The 21,713-nt window shown below is 46.6% G+C and overlaps 1 protein-coding gene across 1 annotated transcript in view; it reads right to left on the minus strand.

Moving 5' to 3' along the window:
* The window catches only part of LOC311312798 (dynein, cytoplasmic 1, intermediate chain 2a), a 21,910-nt gene extending 6,125 nt beyond the window's left edge, over positions 1–15,785 (minus strand). Inside the window, exons 1-9 of the mRNA XM_084442807.1 lie at positions 15,728–15,785; positions 13,233–13,350; positions 12,750–12,864; positions 11,787–11,877; positions 9,880–9,995; positions 4,377–4,463; positions 3,777–3,939; positions 2,563–2,662; positions 863–988 (exon numbers count right to left, since the gene is read on the minus strand). Of these exons, the coding sequence (XP_084298933.1) occupies positions 863–988; positions 2,563–2,662; positions 3,777–3,939; positions 4,377–4,463; positions 9,880–9,995; positions 11,787–11,877; positions 12,750–12,864; positions 13,233–13,340 (906 nt within the window). The 5' untranslated portion in view covers positions 13,341–13,350; positions 15,728–15,785. The remainder of the gene's footprint in view (positions 1–862; positions 989–2,562; positions 2,663–3,776; positions 3,940–4,376; positions 4,464–9,879; positions 9,996–11,786; positions 11,878–12,749; positions 12,865–13,232; positions 13,351–15,727) is intronic.
* Between the last annotated feature and the right edge of the window lie 5,928 nt (positions 15,786–21,713).

The following is a 21,713-nucleotide window of genomic DNA, read 5'->3' on the forward strand; positions in this document are numbered from 1 at the left end:
CAGCGCAAGGCTGCAGCGTGCCAGCCAGCTGCTTGTTTTCACTTTACAGTTTTAACAATCTTGTGTTTTCCATGACTCACACTTTAGCGCTAACACTCGCTGCATTCTTCTGGAGGCCGCTCACGACAGGATGTATCATGTATGGATTATGTTGACATTATTCATGCGAGTTTATTATGACTCAACTCTCTTTCCTGGGTTTCTAGGTGGCCCGTTAGCCGTGTCAGCAGACCTACACCTCTCATCATATGTTCACATTCATCTATACAGGGGAGGGTCTTTTGATGTTTTTTTTCGACAAAATGTGACACTTGGGCAAGGAAAATCTAATTTCCCGCCCACTTGGAGGCATGGAGAGAAATGAGTTCACACTTCTGTTCAGTTTAATTCGTCTGAGCGATGTGCCTGCGACTGCATCCGCTCCGTAGGCCACATGTGGTTCTACTCAGTCCGTCCCGGTCTGGGAACCTCGGAGCTGCTCTCCCTGGTAGCTGGGGGCCGCAGAACACAGGGGCCCTTGTTTAGATTCACACGATAACGACCTCCCACCCCCCCAGCCTGTCCGCGGCGTGGCCCCGCCCCCCACCCGCAGAGCGCCCGGATCACCCCCGCCAGCTCCGGCTCCTCCCACGGCTCCGCAGACGCTCACCCCTGGCGGCGCCGCGCTAACGTGTGTTTGTGGATAGATGTGGTGGAGGTGGACGCCAGCCCGGTCAAATCACAACGTGCAGCAGACTATGGGGGGGAGGGAGCGGAGGAGAGGCGTTGGCAGAGCGCCACCCTCGTCATGGAGAGAGCCACCCGTGAGCCTGACGGGAGTGTGAGTTCGGGGGTGGAGCGCACGGTCTGGCCTGGCGCTTACCTGGCAGTGGAAGACGTACTCCGGCGTGTTCTTCTTGTACTTCATGTTCCACACCAGGGCCACCCCGTCCGGCTCGTGGGGGGCGTCCTCGTTGTTGTTGTATGAGGCAACCAGCAGCTCAGGATACTGGTGACAGACAAATCAGCCCAAAATGAACGTCAGCAGGAAGTAGCCGTGGCCCCCAGGCTTGGCTCCGTGTGAACGAGCCTTGCCTGCCCTCCCCGGAGCCGCTGGATGCCTAGCAGGATGCGTAACCGCCCCTCCTTCAACAAGATTTATGGCCGGGAAACTACCCCCCCCCCCACCCCCACCCCTCCGCCCGACAGCAGTCTGGTAAATAAAGTTTGTATCCTATCCAACAACTCAGCAGCATTAATGTTTAAAGACTAGACTTCTGAGAGCTGGACTGAAGCACAGTAGTTAAGTTGGCCACTGCAGGTCGTTGAAGACCTTTGAAACTCAAGCCCTCGGTCCATACTAAAAAACACTGCCAGGGAGAGAAGAATGGGTTGAGAAGTTCTGCTCTCAAACACTTACCAGATGCAAACAAACCATTAACCTCTGCTGCTTCTCATATTGTAAAAACTGAGCTCCACAGTTTGTGAATACACAATTTCGGCAATCAAAGGAATGGATATCGCTGTGAGCAAGCAATGTTGCAAACAACGAGTTGGCGTTCAATCACTGTCAGAAGCCATTGTGGAACTATGAATCAAATGAAGGGAGACGCAAGGGGAAACAAATCATTACGGCCGCCAACTAAGTGACAATTTGGGCGTGACGCAAGTCTGAGTTCCTGGGGGATTTGCGGCCAAATGTAAATATGTCAAATACACAGCGTGTAATCATGAAAAATTAGGGCATCGCCATGGTAACTTATTTCAGCAAGGCATTAACATCCTAAATGCTTATAATTAGACTGAAAAAATACAGTTCAATCAATGCAGCTGAATTCCAACAAAACGGCACAGGTGAGTTGGATCACAAGTGACACTTCTGCGAGTATTGACATGAGATGGGGTCTGAGACGGGTGATCTGTAAGGTTGTGACGAGATATTGTGCCACGAGATATCGCGATGATATGCATCGTGGAGATGAAAAACAAAAACAAAACGAACTAAAAACAAAACAAATAAAACGTTGTTTTTTTTACTTATATTTTTTGGGTACCAAAAGAAGCGCTACTATAGAGCAAATAACAGCATTGTTTTGCATTTTGTGTTTTTAAAATAAAATACTAAACAATTTTTCCGTTTTCATCATTAAAGTTTTGTTTAAAATATTTTTATAATATCATATCTATTGATATCATCATCATCATCATCATCATCTTCATCCGCTTATCCAGGGTCGGTCGCGGAGGCAGCAGCTCCAGCAGGGGGCCCCAGACATCCCTTTCCCTAGCAGCATCAACCAGCTCTGCCTGGGGAATCTTTAGCCGCTCACAGGCCAGTGCGGAGATGTAGTCCCGCCACCTAGTCCTGGGTCTACCCCGCGGCCTCCTCCCAGCCGGACACGCCTGGAACACCTCCCTAGGGAGGCGCCCAGGAGGCATCCTCACTAGATGCCCGAACCACCTCAACTGGCTCCTATCGTATTGATATCGTGAACCCAATATCGTGTATCGTGAGATTAGTGTATCGTCACACCCCTAGTGATGTCCAAGGGTTGACCCCGCCCTGGGGAGGCCGTGGCTTACCTGAGTAGACCAGTCCAGACAGGTCACCACGCGGTGTTTGGACCAACGCTCGTCCACAAACTGGCGGTTCAGAAACAGCTTGGCTCCTGCTTGGATCTCTCTGGAAAATATATGTTAAGATGTGAAAAACCCACGCTAACTATCTTTACACGCACCTAGGGCCCTGTTTTGATCCTGCAAACCTTCACAATTTCCCTGAAGAGGAGATACATTTGTAAATAATGCAAAAATGTAAACTAGTGTGTAGGGATGCACCGATTGCAAAATTCTAGGCCGATGTTTAAAATAACAATCCGGCCGATGCCGATGGCCGATGTTTAATTTATTTTATTTTTATTCCCACTTTTGTGCCAGGGAAACAAAGAAAAAATGCCTGCTTTTCAAATGGCCAGTTAGATTTGATGTGTTAAAATCCTTGGCTGTAGTACCTCCTCTTGAAATGTCACTTGAACAAGTTTTACAAGTTGCATAGCGCATATCTTTCTCTGAGATGGTGAAATATCCCCAGACATTTTTATTTCATTTCATCATTTAATTTGAAAGCAAACTACATGTGCGTTTGCGGCGTTACGTCACGGATCTTCTCCGAATCTGCAGCTGGGTAGGCTAAGTTTTGCAACAAAAAAAGCCATAATTGTTGCGACATAACATCAGCCACTACCATCGATGAATAATTTTATTTGCCGATGGCAGCCGATGCCGATGTTCGGCCGATGCATCGGTGCATCCCTAGTGTGTCTAAGTCTAGTGTGTTAACCCTGAGTACATGCAGGCTCTAGTGTGTTAACCCTGAGTACATGCAGGCTCTAGTGTATTAACCCTGAGTACATGCAGGCTCTAGTGTGTTAACCCTGAGTACATGCAGGCTCTAGTGTATTAACCCTGAGTACATGCAGGCTCTAGTGTGTTAACCCTGAGTACATGCAGGCTCTAGTGTATTAACCCTGAGTGTCCCTGGGTACATGCAGGCTCTAGTGTATTAACCCTGAGTGTCCCTGGGTACATGCAGGCTCTAGTGTGTTAACCCTGAGTGTCCCGGGGTACATGCAGGCTCTAGTGTATTAACCCTGAGTGTCCCGGGGTACATGCAGGCTCTAGTGTATTAACCCTGAGTGTCCCGGGGTACATGCAGGCTCTAGTGTGTTAACCCTGAGTGTCCCGGGGTACATGCAGGCTCTAGTGTGTTAACCCTGAGTGTCCCGGAAGCTCTTTACCCCTCTTTCTCCTCCAGGTCGCGGCCGCTGTAGTCGAAGAAGACGTCGATGTGCTCGGACAAGGCTCGCTCCACGATGCGCGTGCTGTGGTCGAAGAACGTCATGAACTCCTCAGAGTGCAGGATCTGGAGCTTCTCCTCCTCCGTCAGCTCATGTGGCGGCACTAGACAGACAGACAGACAAGAGATACAGAGACAGACAGACAGACAGACAGACAGACAGACAAGAGATACAGAGACAGACAGACATACAAGAGATACAGAGACAGACAAACAGACAGACAGGAGATACAGAGAGAGACAGACAGACAAGAGATACAGAGAGACAGACAGACAACAGATATAGAGAGAGACAGACAAACAGACATAGAAGAGAGACACACAGTCAGACAGACATACACAGACAGACGGACGGACGGACGGACAGACAGACAGATGCAAAAATTGTATGTTACATAGCTTTGGTTTGTGTTCATCAATGCAGTTGCAGATAGTCAAAGAGTACATTGGGTAGATACCACCTGTTGCAGTCTGACTGTAAAACTGTCAGTGAGAACAGTGTGGACATATCAGAGTGGTTTATTAACCAGGACTCATGTACCTTCTTCCTGGTCCTCCTGGGCTGGTTTCTCTGCTTGCGTCTCCAGGGCTGGCTCTGGCGCTGCCACCTCCTCCTCCTCCTCCTCCTCTGTGGGAGAACAGAGTCATTCTGGTTAATACCGACCACACATTTGGCAGCGAAGCGTTCTCGAAATATTAAATCCAGAACGCTGGCTCCAAATGTAAAAGTGAAATGTGAAACGATCGTGAATAATGCATTACTTCCACATGTCAACAGACCAAGATGCTTCCGATCAAGTCTGTGTCAGCTGCACCTTCAGTGATATTGGCCTCTAAAACAGCAACCTAGTCATTCGACAAGCAGGCAGAGTCCCCAGCAGGCCAGCGTGGTTATGGGGATCGGACAGACATTCCCCGGTGTCCCCACCTCTCGTTTGTTTGATTTGCCTGTCTATGGCTGTAAAGCACTGGAGGGTGTCATTTGTGTGTGTGTGTGTGTGGGGGGGGGTGGGTGGGTGTGTATGCGCGCACTGTGCAGTTGTGTTGTCCCAATGGCCCCCCTGTCCCACCCTCCCTCCACCAGCTCTGTTAATGAGAGCCAACCATTCAGCAGGGAGTGTGATTGTCAGTGTAACGATCTCCTCCTACACGTCTCTGTAACAAGTTGGCCCCTTCCAGGCCGAGGTCCCGTGGCCCCCGAGGACCCGAGGCCCAAGAGCAGCTGCCCGGGCCCCGGCACAGCGCCCCGCCCAGCCGACGGCACGTCGCTGAAGCAGATGGCGCTTGCGGGGATTGTCTTGTTCCACTCAAAGGTGGCGAGAGGAGAGGATGGCACAGAGGTTTTCTGCCTGACCGCCCCTAGACAAGCCTCTCCCCGAACGGCAAGCCTGTGCAATTACTGGCCTGGCGGGGGGTCCCTACGACTGCTATTCAACCTGGGAGAATGTACAACAAAATACAGCTTGTAGGCCTGACCAGCTGGCAACCACACACACTGGCTCATACTCGCACTAGACAAGACTGCTTTCAACAAACAAACATCGCACAGCCTGTTCCATGCATAGGCTGCTCCTTCAATGTATAAATAATCAGAACACATACCTTCCAGGAAATAGCTGTCTGGTACTTTGGCATTATTCTATGTCTAGTTATTATCTATGGTGACAGCCTTGCACACCATCATGTCCCGGTCCCCTGAGATAATCTAAATGATAATGTCATCTGTCATATAAAGTGATTCTTCCTCCTTTCCACCGACGAAGGCCAGAGTATCCGTTGTTCTGATGAGTTTACAGAACTAGGTTGATGACACAAGCCATTTCAATGTACGGCCGTGGTCTGCAACCAGAAAGAAGGGAAGGTTAAAATCTTTCCTTTCAAGGGCCTCAATCAGGCTTAAAGGGAAACAGTAATCACTGTCTTTCAGCCGGGCCAGGCCATGCTCGTCAGCGCTTTCCTTGGCGAGGCAGCCAGAGCAATCAACCCAACAGGCATTAGGAGCGGATAGACAATCTGAAAATAAAGGGTGTAATGCACCTGTCAGCCAAAATGGCCATTTGCAGAAAAGCTAGTGATCCCGGTGAACCCGCTGGGGGGAGAAACATTTAACAGAATTCACCCGGATCAGCCATGTCCTGCACACTGACACCTCCCCTCAAAGCAGGCCCAATTATGGCTTTTGTGTCACTTAAGAAATAAAAGCTTTTTGGGGGGGAGTGGAGGCGGGGGGGAGGGATGGTGGCGAGTAATCACAGGTCTTTGTAAATGGACAATATATTAATGCAAACGCTACATGGGTCCAGTGTTGTTCAAGTACAAAACTAATGACCTTTGCTCCCTGCTGCAGGTGTGTTCGTCTTTCTCTGGGCCCAGAATGGACAACAGCAACGACTGACTTCCACAAATTATATAAAAGCTGTTAACGTTAGGCTATACAAACCTCTGACTCCATCCCTGGTCTTTTTAGAAAGGAAACAGGAGCCAGCTTAGAGCCAGCTGGGAGAGAGCTCACTTATGCACTAAAGAATAAATATTCATGGAGTTTCGTGTTTGTTTTCCACTGTTAAAAATGCCTTTCAAATGATAAAATACACTGAATACAGATTTGTGTCATCATCAGCAACAAAAATCATAAGTGGAAGAAGAAGAAAAAAAAGATGCAAAACTGATGTACACAAGTGGCAGCAATATGGTTTAGGTATACTATATCTGTGTGGTTAAGAAGAAGCCAAGTAGAGTCCAAGAGCGCCCAGGACTCAAGACAGGAAGGTCCAGCCGTCAGAGAAGACTGACTGTTCTTCTGACAAAACCGGTTGATCAAGACAGTCAACTGTGAAATAAAGCAGGCTGAGGTGTCCACACTGCCCAACACGTTACCCCTCTCTCTCTCTCTCTCTCTCTCTCTCTGTCTCTCCCTCCCTAAAGACACACATAAGAGGAGGCCATCCTATGAAGATGGGTCTTTTTGAACCTCCAGGAGTGTCTACTTCTCAACCTCCAACAACAGAGAAACCTAACGAGGACATGACAGGTCTTAGGTGAGACCCGGTGCCACACCGCCATGTTGCTGCCAGGACAATGTCTTTGACAGAAGATTAAACCAAATAGACAGTTAGCAGCAGTAATCGTCAAATATCAAGCGAATAAAATGTGTTAAAAGAGAGGCACTTCAAACGAGAGGCTGTTGAGGTCCTCCAGTGATTAAAAGTTTTGACCTTCCTCTGAATTCCAAGTGATTAAAACAATCAAATTTAATTAAATTTCAAATTTACTCAAATGCTCCACACACTCATACTTTAGGAGCTCCAGTCAGACCAGACCACTCATATGAATTCCCTGTATCTTTCTCCATAATTACTTGTTAAGCAGCACTTAGTGAGGCTGCGTACTGTCTGTCTACCGCTGCTGCCTGAACACGTCCATGCTCTGCCAGCACTGTTCCAGCTGCTACGCATGGCCGGCCCCGTCCACTGCCCATCCTTCCCTTCCACCGGCCTGCACAGGGGACCACACCCATTACCCATGCTGCTCTGCGGTACTGCATGTGAAGGTGAAGTCTCTGGAAGGATCCATTATGGCCAGTCAACACATTTGCCTCTGCAACAGCCTTGTCTGAGGCAGCCCAGTGCAACAAAAACAACAACACATGAACCATATAAAACATGAAGGATAAAATGTTTTTAGTTGGGGGGCATGGGTGGGTGAGGGGGTCTACGTGCAACAACAACAGCAACAACACATGAACCACATCCAAAATGAAGGAAAGAATGCTTTTAGTTGGGGGGCGTGGGTGGGTGAGGGGTCTAAGTGCAGCAAGAACAAAAACAACAACACATGAACCATATCCAGAATGGAGGATAAGATGTTTTTAGTTGGGGGGCGTGGGTGGGTGAGGGGGTCTAAGTGCAACAACAACAACAACAACAACAACAACACATGAACCATATCCAAAATGGAGGATGTTTTTAGTTGGGGGCGTGGGTGGGTGAGGGGGTCTAAGTGCAACAACAACAACAACAACAAATACAAAAACAACACATGAACCATATCCAAAATGGAGGATGTTTTTAGTTGAGGACGTGGGTGGGTGAGGGGGTCTAGGTGCCAGTATCATGTGTTGTCAGCGTGGCGCGGTGCAGCAGCAGCTTCCTCACATACAGTACCACCCCCCGCTGACCCTGAGAGCAACGGCGCCGCCTCCTCTTGACAACATGATGAATCGCTCAATCAGAGCACCAGCCCGACGCTGCCCCCCCCCCCCCTCCCCAAAACATCAAATATGCGCAGAAGGGTGCGAGCGAGCGAGCAGGCATGGGGGACGCCGCCGTCTCACCGAGTGCCAGACGTGATGCCGCGCGAGAAACGTACAATGTCGCTGAGTGTGTTTTGTTACGTCCCTCTGTTCGCTGGAGGGAGAAGACAGGGGAGTGAGGGAGTTGATGAAATGATTACACAGTGGATGACGGTCTGGTGTTCAGCAGCCAGCAGAACACATCCTTGTTTAACACACTTCTTTTTTTTATTTTTACGATGGCCGGCCTCCCTCCCTGGTGAGACTGCCCACGGCCGTTCTGAGGGATCACACAGGGATCGGCTCTCAGTCGGTCTGCAGGTTAGTCTCGGAGCCAGACTCCACAGAGGAGAGAGTCTGGACTTCAGCCGCTTAGAATTTGTAAAAGGAAGTTCTTAAAAAAACGGATCACTTCCGGTCTGGACTGTCTACTACTCTCTACGGAATTTTGACCGGATATCCGCCCGTTTTTTCCCCAACTTCCTTCAACAAAATTTGAGCACCTGAATTCCAGACGTTGTAGACAATCCAGACTCGTTTTGGCCCGCGAGACTACCTGGTTGTTGACAGGTCACGCCACGTCCGCTGACCAGTTCCCACTGGACATTGGTGACGGGGGACTGGGCTCCACTATCCTGACACTCTGAAACACAATGAAAATGCTCCCATTGCAGCCGTTTTCCCGAGAAAGGGGCGTTGCCCCGCAGAATTCACGCAGTTTCACTCCCGTAATCGCATTCAAAGGACGCTGATTGGCCTGGTTAGAATTCCAACCGAGAAATCACTCTGGATGACAGCCTTTCCAGACCCTGAAACGCATTTTGAAAAGGAGAGCAGGCACGCGATTCAGGGGCAGGAGGTACCCATTCAGGGGCTGGAGCCAGACTGGAGGTACCCATTCAGTAGCTGGAGCCAGGCTAGGGCTCCACAGCGCCCAAGAAAAGCAAACTCTCTAGACCACTAGTCCAAACACAGAGCCAAGCTTTGTTCATCTACTCAAACATCTCAAATCAAAGTTTCAGGAGGGTAAATGTGGGTAGGGTTAGAGGGGGTACATCAGTAAATGATCTAGTACATTTCATATAAAACAACATCAGTTATACGATTCTGACAGCAGTAGCTGGCTCTGACCGAAGCCTTACCGAAGCCACAAGACTTCATATCAACAACGCCATTTTAAAAGAACAGGGAACACTATCACAATTGTACATATTGTGGCACATGTGCTCAGCATGTGGCTGCTAGGAGAAAATGTCCTCTAAGATAAGCATGGACAACCACATGAAAGCTGCTGTGTAGCAATTACATACATATCGACATGCTTCAGATGCATTAGCTGGGCTCACACACAGCGCTTCATCTGCTCCAGTCTCCCGGCTCTCTGGCATCTACTGGCCCTCTCCTTCATCATGGACTGGCGCGGGCCGTATTGGCATGCTGGGGGGGGGGGGGTTCAGTGGAGCGCGCCTACGTGTGTAAATGTAATCTCTCCTTTGACCTCTTATGTTTCCTGGGCCCCTGCAATTTTCCCCGGCTTTCATCTCTCTTCCCGGTAAGGCCGGATCATTTCCATTCCGCGCTCCCTCCTCCTGCTCCCACTGCTATGATCATACAGGCTCGCTGGCTGGCCACAACACACACAGGCGCGGCCACAAACACACAAGCACACCACACACGCACACACGCAAAGTTCACGCGCACACCGACGCCCACCCCGACTATTTCCGAGTTTATCAATGGCCTGACTTCTCACCTTCCTTCTGCTGGGTCATGACTGGGGTCTGGGTCTCTTTGGTGTAGGACACAGTCTCCCGCGGAGGGAAGTCCACGTGGGTGACCATGGCCATTCCCAGCTTCAGAGGCCCGCGCCTAAGAGCACAGAACAACTTCAAACACATTGAAGGGCCACAGAGGCAATGATGATGGCAATGCTGGGCATCCTACACACAAGACAACTAACACTGCATTTGTTCTACAGGTGCTTCTGCACTGACAGTGGCTTTAGGGAATTTTAAATCTTCAGATATAATCCCTTATTCGTGGACCACAAGAGGGTCAGGAATTATTGTTACGCTTACGATACACAATTCAACAAATGAATCAGACACTTATGCATGCATGATGGTTAAAACACTTTATTAGAATCAAAAAATAGCTTGAAAACAGGGTGCTTGAAGTAAGACAAAGAGAGGGTGGAGGTAAGCGGAGAGGAGGAGAGAGTCCAGTACCCCAGCTCAGAGTCAGAGTGAAGCTGCAGAGTGGACGGGTCAGAGTCCCAGTGCAGAGTCCTGGTTAGTGTCACAGCAACAAGGTGGCATTAGTGAGAGAAGGCAGGCACAGACCGGGAGAGGCTGATTAGAACTTCATACACCACAAGCAACATGCCCATTCAAACACACAGGTCACACAGAAAACTTTACTTCAGTTCAATTGAGATTCACTTCAGAGAAACCATTATATTTTTGCATCAAGGGGGGGGGGGGGTGAACAATTCATACCAAGATGACCCAGTGGGTGCATGTGGCTTCTCTAACACCCAGTACATGTACCAGGGAGGGATCAAGGACAGTGTGTGTTTAAAATGCACGGGCACAGAGGACGTCTGGAAGGGATGACACCGGGTCAGGAGAACGGCCTGGGGGGCAAATACAAACCTGAACTACAGTATGACACACCGACAGACTAATGTGAACGCTGGGAGGGAGGGAGGGATGAGAGGGGAAAGAAAGAAGAGAGAGCAACAAGAGTGAGCAAGAGTGAGAGGAGACATGGGAGAAAGAAGAGAGAACCAGAGAGAGAGAGAGCCCTGGGGGTAAAAACATGACCTCCATGTGTGTAGGAAGTGGCTCTGCTGGTGAGGGAAATGAGTCAACACGTAGGGCCCTGGGCCTGGTGGGATTGGGGGGGGGGGGGGGGCTAGGGTTCCAGCCCTGGGACGGGGCTCTAATTAGGGGTTAAGAAGTCCCCCAGGCACCGCCAGAGCCTGCTGTTTTATTGTTCATTTAGGACTCTGCTAATTCAACAGCACACAAACTAAACAAACATGCACACCCTCAGCATAAGCTGGTCATCATTCTCTGGGATGATATAAATCTCAGTGCCAAGCTTTCAACGGGATGCCGTAATGTACGTATGTATGCTCTGTAAATGCATGAGTTTATGGTGTGCTGCTCCGATGTACAGAACTGGAACAATGCAGCACTAAAAAAAAACTTTTGAGAACATTGAGATGAATTTTTATGTTTTGTGAGAAAACCCGAAAGTAGTATACTGACTCAAAATTGTGCATGCTCATGAGAAGATAAACAGCATATGTCCTGCCAAGAAACCCGTTACATAAGCACCTTACAATGCTAAGATGTTTAGAATTTTGTACACCGTATCAAAAAGAAACAAAAAACCTTTCAACAGAGCGTAAATTAATGTTTTCAGAAGAAGACAGCCAACATGTTAAGACCCGTGAGACACAAAGCCTTTAAATCAATACAAACATTAGCCTTTTCGTGCAAAGACCCGAATTCATCCTGCATTTTTAAAAGAAAAAAGACCCTGCATTTGCTACTACAATTACAGCAGCACCGTGCTTTGGGGATGAGGTCTTAAGCTCAGAGAAAGGAAGCATAAAGGTGATTAAATGGTTCTGCTGACGGGTGTTCGTACCTGGGTCCCACGGCACCGTCTCCAGAGTCCTGGCTCCCCGCCTCGCTTGGCGTGCCCACAGACTTGGCGGTTGGAGACATGGGAGGAGGGACTAGACAGTGAGACAAGACAGGTATCCTCCGTTACTAGCCGCAAAGGCTGGGCTGCTCACAACGGCACAGAAAAATATGGCACTGTTGGGGTGGCACCAATGGTTTAGAAAAGAAAAAAAAAAAGAGATGAAATGAAATGAAAGATGAAATGTAGCAAGCCAAAATGGAGACGGTATGAGCAGCCGAGCGAGGGAGCAGGAAGAGAGGAAATGGTTTTAGTTCATGCCATAGCGGCATGCAGCAATATGTTACTGAAGATTCAGTCCCAACAAATGGGCAGAGTCCAAATGGATGAAAAGCACAAAACAATCAACCTAGCCTACTGCAATATTAACATGGACTAGGATTTAGCATTGGTAGGAGGTGTGCTATAAAGACGTGTTTGTGCTATAATATTAAGTTATAATATAGTCCCTCAAATGTTAACATGCAAAAATCTAATATCTGAGTGGTGAGATGTGTCAGTGGTAAGTAAACTTATCCATTCTGAAGAAGCACTTAAAAGCAGAGCCAAATAAACAACAATTGTTAAAGTCTCCATGATCCATAAAACAAATCTTTATCTCACACATAATACATAACATCAGTTCCCCACCTTGATACAAAGCCTCTAGTTGGCTACCACAAACACTCTGAACCAGAGATTCTAGCATGGATCACTTCTGCCCCCTGCTGTTCACTTATTGAAATACATGAAAGCTTGTGCAGGTGGTCCCCATAGCCCATATTTACAAAAAAGAAAATGTGACACAATATAAACATCCGTATGGCCTATTCTTCTCTATGCTAGAGAGATGAATATCTTTAGCCTAAGCTACTGTCCAATGGAGTGGATTCAAGTGCAGCAGCCCAGTGGTGGTAGCGCTCCTACCAGCAGGGATGTCTGAGGTGATGCCCATGCTCTGCAGGAGGGCGTCCGCCTCACGACGCTTCTTCTCCAGGTCAGAGTCATCCTGGTGTGGGGGGGCGTCTCGCTTCTGGTCAGCCTGGAACACATAGACTTCACTTAGCCTAGGCCTCCATCTCTTGGTCCATCCCTTGACTATACGATAAGAGAATAACAATTGCCTCTTGCTTATACAATAGACAATAACAGCCGACTCAACTGTATACTTGAATTTTCTTACTTGCGCCGCCTATATTACGGACACAGTCACAGTTGGGAACCTTTAAATATCTAGCTGCGTACCTAGGACGAGACTGAGGAATTGATTAGTGCTGATAAGATATTGTAAGGACAAGTGATAACAAGAATTCCAATATACTGTACCTGTACTTACATATGGCAAAATAAACATTTTATTCTATTCCATATGGAGGCATAGGACAGATTAAGTGATGGTTCAGTACTTACCTCTGTCTTCTTCCGCTCTTCCTCCTTCCTTCTCTTCTCCTCGCGGATCTGAGCCAGGCGTTGTTTCTTCCTCTCCAGTTCCGCTTTCAGCTCACTTTTGTCTGACATGATGTCAACGCTGTGGGACAAATACACAACCAATCAACAACGAGACCTATGTTTCACATCTAACCTGCTCTAATGCACCAACATGCTCAGGGCGTGTATTATAAAATGTAAAGCACTTTCAGGCCCCAACACCACTAGTAGAGAGTTAAGTGACAATGGTGGGCAGAAGTGTATGAGAGGTTTGGCTACTTTATCAAAGCTTCTCTGGAATTAAGATAATATATTAGAACATATTATGTTTCAGTGAACACTGGTGAGTGTATGGTCGGAACAATGGGACGTCGGAGCAATGGGTTTTGCGTTTTCGGAATAACGGGCTGTCGGACCAATGGAATGTCGGACCAGTGGTGCCTTTTTCTGGACTATTGAGTGGTCGGAATAATGGGGTGTCGGAAAAAGATGATTCCACAGCGGTGCACCAGCAGGAATCAGCCGATTTATTTGAGAAAAATCAACGCAAATCAGCCGATTAGAATCACACAGACCTGCTGCTAGCAGGTCAGGTCAGAAGGTTGACATCTCGATTTATATAATTGATACGAAATGCATAGAGGCGCGCGGGCACGAGTATTGCGATATGCGGAGCGCGCCCACTCAGCGCCGTCCGAGTTGCTCAGTCCTGGGTCCAGTTAGTTAGGTGAAGTAGGTTTCAAGTTGGATATTCAAAAGATATTCGGACATCCAGTCTTATCGTCGGATCACCGTTGGATCATTCATTTATGCAATAAATACTTGGTCAGGGCTCCTTTGGCATGAATTACTCCATCAATGCGGCGTGGCATGTCACATCGAACGGAAGTGAACCAACTACAGTGAAGGTGAATGGCTGAAATGGCGGACAGCAAGGAAAAACAAACAAGAAATGTACCTCCAACGACGCTGCAATGAATGAATAAAAAACATAATTCCTGCTTTTTGCCTTTATAATGGTATTTTTTCTTCAGTTAACACAGATCAGGGGCAAAATATGGTGTAAGGTTATCGTATGGTGATTCCCACCCTTACCGCCTATAGGTGGGAGATCGACCAGCTGCTGTCCTGGGGCGGCCAAAACAACCTGGAGCTCAATGCTCTCAAGACAGTGGAGATGATTGTAGACTTTAGAAAGAAACTACCCCCCCGCCCACCCCCCAACACTCTGAACTACACCCCAGTGACCACTGTTGACTCTTTCTGCTTCCTGGGCACCACCATCTCCTAGAACCTCAAGGATTCACCAAAAAGCACAGCAGAGCATGTACTTCCTGATGGCAGCTGACGAAATTCAACATGCCAAAGGCAATGACGGTACTCTTATATACGTCCATCATTGAGCCCATCCTCACCTCCATCACCATCTGGTACTCAGCCGCAACAGATAAAGACAAGGCCAGACTGCAGCACATCATCTACTCCGCTGAGAGGGTGATCGGTTGTAAACTGTCATCCCTACAGGACCTGCACGCCTCCACGGCCATAAAACAGACCAGAAAGATTGTGGCCAACCCCTCCCATGCCGGTCATGGTCTCTTTGACCCACTCCCCTCTGCAGGAGACTGCTGTCCATCGGGATTGGGTCCATGTGCCACAAAAACACCTTTTTTTTCCCACAGCTATCAGACTCATTAACAAGGCACATGTCCCCCCATGACGCGCCCTCCCCCAATTGACTCTTTACCTTTTGCACCACTTGCACCATCACACCACACTCTGCAAACACTGTACATACACTCACCACACTCTATTCTGTATATATCGAGTCATTTGCATAGCGCCTTTCCTTATTGTTGGTTATATTGTATTTTGTATTTGCACTGTTTTTGTATTGCATTTTCAGTGTCATGTCTTTGCACTGTCCTGTCCTGCACCCTATCCTATGTCATCTTCATCAGCTTATGCAGTTATCCTAAAATTCGTATTCCTAGTATGTGTGATCCATGTAGCATGGCGAATAAACGCATCTTGAAGTTTCTAGTAACATGCCCCACCCAAACACTCCCTAACTCAGCTGCTAGCATATCCTGGCGAAACCGCTAGCTAGCTCGCTGCTAACGTTCACTGAGTCTGTAACGAATTCCCTATATCTTGAGGCTCAAAGCTAACTCATTGTTTGGTCATATCATGTCAAAATCTTCACTTTATAAAACCCGCGAACAGGCACCAAGCTAGGTCACAGACCAAATCAAACGAGTAACGTTAACGTGAGCTAGACTAGCTGAGATAGAGCTAGGTGGCTCAGATAGCAGGATCAGTTTGGCCTGCTGCTGCTGGCTGGGATGACCAGTTGCCGTATTTCCACACTAGACAGGGATTAAAATCCTACATCTGCGGCAACATGAAGCACTCGCTGTCTTGAAATAGCTCAATGCGTCATACATGTCGTATTAGTGGATAGTTTATTCACAAACCTTGAGTGTCTTCACGGCTTCACTTGAACCAGTAAATTATTATCCTGCCACCCAACACAACGAACGAATGCGGAATTACGGATGGCATAGAAGGACACTCGGAGGGATTCATATGCTCACCGCACCAGTAGGGGGCACTCTCTGCTCACTATAAGAAAAGACGATAACCAGGCCAGACTAGCCTGGCTTATGTGCGTGGCTGGCTTGTTTCTGTTCAGGACTGGTAGGACGGAAGTTAGTCATGCCACTGAAATAGCTGTGAATTGAAATGACATGAAATAATGTCTGATAAATTAAGATAGGTCTTAATTTCGCCTGGACATATCAGTTCCAAAACGTAAACAACAGCATTTGTTTAGCTACATATAGACTAGAGGAGTTTCGCTCAGCATAGACGGTAATCTCTGAGAATGTCCCGTGCAGTCCAATGCTCTGACCACTACTCTACTTGTGGAATTTAGGTAAGGGATAAAAAGGTTGGAGTGAAAGGATGAACGTCTGGAGGTTTGGGGTATAGTCCAATAGTCAAGTCATCCCCACTGGGGCCTTGAACCCCGATTTCCCGGGTGGGAGTCCAATGCTTTCACCGCTACTCTACTTGTGCAGTGGAAATCAGCTGGTTGATGTTGGTGTCCTTCTTCCAGTCTCTAGTGTGGGTTGGGGTTAGAATAAGGGTTGGGGTTGGGATAGGATCTGACCTATAAGGGAAAGAGTGTGGGTTGGGGTTAGAATAAGGGTTGGGGTTGGGACAGGATCTGAAGGCAAGGGGTAAAGGTTGGAGTGAAAGGATGAACATATGGAGGTTTGGGGTAAAATCATCCCCACCGGGGCCTTGAACCCTTATCTCCCGCGAGTCTATTGCTTTCACTGCTACTCTACTTGTGCAATGGAGATCGATGGATTAATTTTGGTGTGCTGGGACTACTGCCTCTTGTGGTGCGAACAGAGAAATGCAGGTCAACATTCAACGGAGGGAGGGAGTGATAACCGGAAAAAACGCAATACGAGGTGTGCTGGCTTACAGCCACTCACAAAAAGACAACATCCAACATTACTGACACAGAGTTCACTCTGATCCAGGGCGTAGAGGTTTTTGCCTAATATGTATTTCGTAATTATCTCTTATGCCCTGCCAGTGACAATACATTTCTCCATTAGCGCTTTGCACTTAGTCTACACTTCAGTCTCTAGCTAGAGATAATGAATTCATTACACACCGACGTGAAGACGGTTTTCGAACAATGAAAGTCTTTTCTCTGAGGTGACATAACTTTCCTGCCACCTTTTGTATCAAAAGTACTTTTTTGTACTTAAATAGTACATACTGTATGCACTAGCCTGGCTTGGCCATCATTATCACTTAATCTTTCTGTTTCTCTATTGTGGAAGGGATCACGTGATCAGGATGGCAAAGCCAGGCTAGTGCCTATGTGCTATTTATGTGCAACATTGAAAAACCTTATTACGCAAAAACCTCTACGCCCTGGACCAGAGTAAATGCAGTGTGAGCTATATGTCAAAAAGACAGTCCATATGTGCATACAGTAACTGTAAGTATGGAAAAAATGTGAATGGTGATAGATAAGAAAAATAAAACTCACCCTTTACCCTCATGCTCTGTTTTTATTTCGGACCCTGAGCTCTGTAACTTGGATTTATGGCCTGACACAGTATACCTCTTGAAGCGCCTGGAAACCTTTTAATGACAGCATCTGGAAAGACAGAAAATATTAGACAACCTGCTGACAAAAAGACAGTTCAAGAAAGTAAGTAAGTAAGCTTTATTTATATAGCGCTCTTCACAGCACGGATGCACAGAGTGCTTTACAGTAATAAATTAAAATGGCAATACAACACGAGACAAGATTAAAACGACACAGAACAGATAAAACAACAACATTGCGAGCAGCAAGGCGTTATAGATGGCCGAAGGCCTGCCTGAACATGTGTGTCTTAAGAAGTTTTTTGAACATGAGTTCAGTGGATGGCTCTCTCAGGGCCTGGGGAAGAGCGTTCCAGAGTCTTGGCGCCACCGCCTCAAATGCTCTGTCACCCTGAGTTTTTAGTCTGGTCCGGGGCACCGCCAGGAGACTCGTCGTCACTGTAAATGAGGGCAACCTCAGTGTCCTTCGAGTTTAAATAAAGGTTATTGGTCGGATGACCTCAGAGACCGACTCAGAGAGTCAGAGACCGACTCAGAGAGAAACAACTGATGTGTATGGTGATAGCTAAGTCAGAGATAAAAACAAAACTCACCCACTATGACCTGAATTCTTTCCAGGTCTTTCCAATTCTGGCACTCTTCTCTGCTCCCATCTGCTCTCTGTGACTTTCCTCCTTAGATGTGCACAAATGATTAGGTCCTCCAATAGCAATGACATTTACTACATTTTCTAATCCTCCTAAGTCATGCGCACAAGTATGGAAACAACTGATGTGTATGGTGATAGCTAAGTCAGAGATAAAAACAAAACTCACCCACTATGACCTGAATTCTTTCCAGGTCTTTCCAATTCTGGCCCTCTCTCTGCTCCCATCTGCTCTCTGTGACTTTCCTCCTTAGATGTGCACAAATGATTAGGTCCTCCAATAGCAATGACATTTACTAAATTTTCTAATCCTCCTAAGTCATGCGCACAAGTATGGAAACAACTGATGTGTATGGTGATAGCTAAGTCAGAGATAAAAACAAAACTCACCCACTATGACCTGAATTCTTTCCAGGTCTTTCCAATTCTGGCACTCTTCTCTGCTCCCATCTGCTCTCTGTGACTTTCCTCCTTAGATGTGCACAAATGATTAGGTCCTCCAATAGCAAGGACATTTACTACATTTTCTAATCCTCCTAAGTCATGCGCACAAGTATGGAAACAACTGATGTGTATGGTGATAGCTAAGTCAGAGATAAAAACAAAACTCACCCATTATGACCTGAATTCTTTCCAGGTCTTTCCAATTCTGGCACTCTTCTCTGCTCCCATCTGCTCTCTGTGACTTTCCTCCTTAGATGTGCACAAATGATTAGGTCCTCCAATAGCAAGGACATTTACTACATTTTCTAATCCTCCTAAGTCAAAGCAAAGAACACTTCACTTCACACTGTGTTTCATAATGAGTTTTTTTTACACATTGATAGTTAAAATGCAATAATCCCCCACAATTTGTTGGTTCATTTACCTCTGAGGTTGCTCTTCAACAGTGTATTGGAGGCACCCCTCATCGTACCAGATGTAGAACTGTTTGCAAACAGTGCTGCCCTCCAGGCACTTTTTAGGACCGAAATATTTGGAGCCACCTCTACCTGAAAAAACGTTATGTTTTTATGCTGTTGTTTTATGTTGTATGTATTATGTTGACTGACAGATACATCACTTTCAAAAATGCAATGCAATTTAATTTTAAAAAGATGTTGCTACAAATGTACACGCCTGAGGCCATTTGCAACAAACATACATCTTGGGAGTGGACAGTTACAGGCCAGTAGCTGCTGGCTAAATGATTCTGCTGCTCTGACTGCCTTCCCTCAAAGCTATACCAAGAACTGCTGTGGCAACATCTTTGAAAGTAACTTGATCAACTACCACTCTTTGAACCAAGTTCATTCCATCAACCCCTGTAGCAGAGTTTCCTGGGAGTCTACTACTACATTTTTCTGCAAGGTTGTGGCCAAAGTAGCTTTTTTTTTGTCTTTCTCAGCAATCCATCTGGTGTGGACAGGGCCCAGGGCAATGATCCAAGAGGATGAGAAAGGATATCTTCCATACATAGACTGCATGTGCCTGTCTGTGTCCATGATATAGGTAGATGATAATGAGGTGAGGTCCCACTTCTCTGCAAATGGGTTGACTCATTAGTCCGTGTATAAGTATAAGGCATATAGGTATACACTGTAGCATAGGGCATAGGTATGGGGCATAGGCATACCCAACAATATATTGTGAGATTGGTTCTTGGTCCCTGGTTGTGATATTCAAACCAGTCCAGCTTGGGATTGTCTGATTCTGTGGATCTGTTTGCCTTGCAAGTATTGTTGTGTATGCCTCATACAGTACTTACACACAGACTTATGGGTCAACCCATTTGCAGTTTTAAACTGGATGCAAGTATTACCAGAATCCTCCCTCTTAAGCACCTATTGTCATTTTAATTTGCTATTCTTGCTCTTTGCCTTCAGCAGTAGATTATGCTCATAGGCACTTGTTTTAGAAAGGAGATGCACTTGTGAGTTCTGGCAAGTAGTAGTACATTGGCTTTTCCTACATTAAATGCAATCATTGTAAGTCGCTTTGGATAAAAGCATCAGCTAAATGACTGTAATGTAATGTGTAATGTAAATGAGACAGGTTAGTTCACCAGACCTGGAGTGTGTGTGTGTGTGGGGGGGGGGGGGCTCGAATCCCGGCTTATCCTGTCCACTGCCACCTACCTGTGCTACCATTTTCAAGCTCAATTCCCCACTCTCCTGTGACAAATCTCAAATATCCTCCAATATGTGCAAAAATATGTTCAACTTAAGTAAACAGAATTTCATTCAATTCATAATTCATCCCGTCAAAACCTTTTAGGCATGTGCATATGTTTGTCATGCGTGTACTGTACATACACAATGGTGATCTGATATGTTCAGTTGTTGAAAAGGTCGAGTTCAAATCAAGCTTTTACCATCCTGCACATGGTCTGAATCTTTGCATTTTCCAGGATAAGTTCTGACACTTCTCACATAGTAGGACTGTATAAATTGGTGGACATGGTGACAGCTGGTGGTGATATTGGGTGGGTGGGCTAACAAATGCACTATACCCATCAATAGTTCACGCTGCAGCAACAGCAGCATCACATCTGAGATACCAAGCTACAGCAACAATGCTCTACAACAAAATTACTGTAGCCTATAAAGAAGTAGGCTACCTACAAAATGGATCAAATGGCCAATGGACACTTCCACAAGTGGTCAACTTAAAAAATAAAATAAAAAAATAATAAAACTATTTCATTTTACAATTTATTGTGCTAGACAAATTCCTTCATTTAAATCAAGTCATCTGCATCTTTGCTTCACTGGTCTTCTGCTCCCTCTCAAAATCCTATTTTTGACACCTCGTCGCAAAGTGCTCGACCCCGATCATTGCTGCTTGCGGCTATATTGGATTTTGCGTTTGCACTGTTTTTGGCTGCTGGGCGGAGCCCGTCTCTTTCTCCCGCTGTCCCTGTGTTGTTGACTGCAGGCAGAGTGAGTGACAGGCAGCATAGAGAGCAACGGTGTCAGGTTTCACTCCTGAGAGAAAGAGACTGCTCCCTCTCACTCAATCGTGCAGAGAGAGTATTAGGGCATATTAAGAGTCAGTAGACACAAATTAACATGGCCACCACTCAACTTCAACGCCCCGCAAACAGGAAGTGAGGTCTCATTGCTTAACGCATCATCCCTTTCACATTCTACTTATAGTATATGCATATTCCATAATGTCAATAAGCACAATTTAACATGGCCGCCACTCAAGGTCAATGCAACGCACTAGTTGGTCTACACTTAATGCTACCTGCTGACTCAATCAAATATGTGTACATGTCCGGATGAGCCACTGTGTCTTGGTCTACTTACTTCACCACCTAAAGGAAATTTGATAGAGCAGGCAATTAAATTTATCAAGAATTATCAAAAGAACGTCTGTATGTACGCCCATCAGCCTTAAGCCAGACTGGACCTGGCCTGGTTTGTATTACATTTGCACTTTCATGTCTTTTCACTATCCTGTCCTGTCTCATCCATCAACATTTCATGTCATCTTCATCAGCTTATGCCATTACCCTGGTAAAAGTCCTAGTATGTGTGAACCATATACGTGGCAAATAAATGGATATTGAATTTTGAATTAGAGTGCAGTCATTTTGTCAGTTTAGTTCTGGTATGTGCGTGTCTGTGTGTGTGTGTGTGTGTGTGTGTGTGTGTGTGTGTGTGTGTGTGTGTGTGTGTGTGTGTGTGTGG

The sequence above is a fragment of the Borostomias antarcticus genome (assembly GCF_949987555.1).
Source record: "Borostomias antarcticus genome assembly, chromosome: 9".
In the NCBI taxonomy this organism is placed as follows: domain Eukaryota; kingdom Metazoa; phylum Chordata; class Actinopteri; order Stomiiformes; family Stomiidae; genus Borostomias; species Borostomias antarcticus.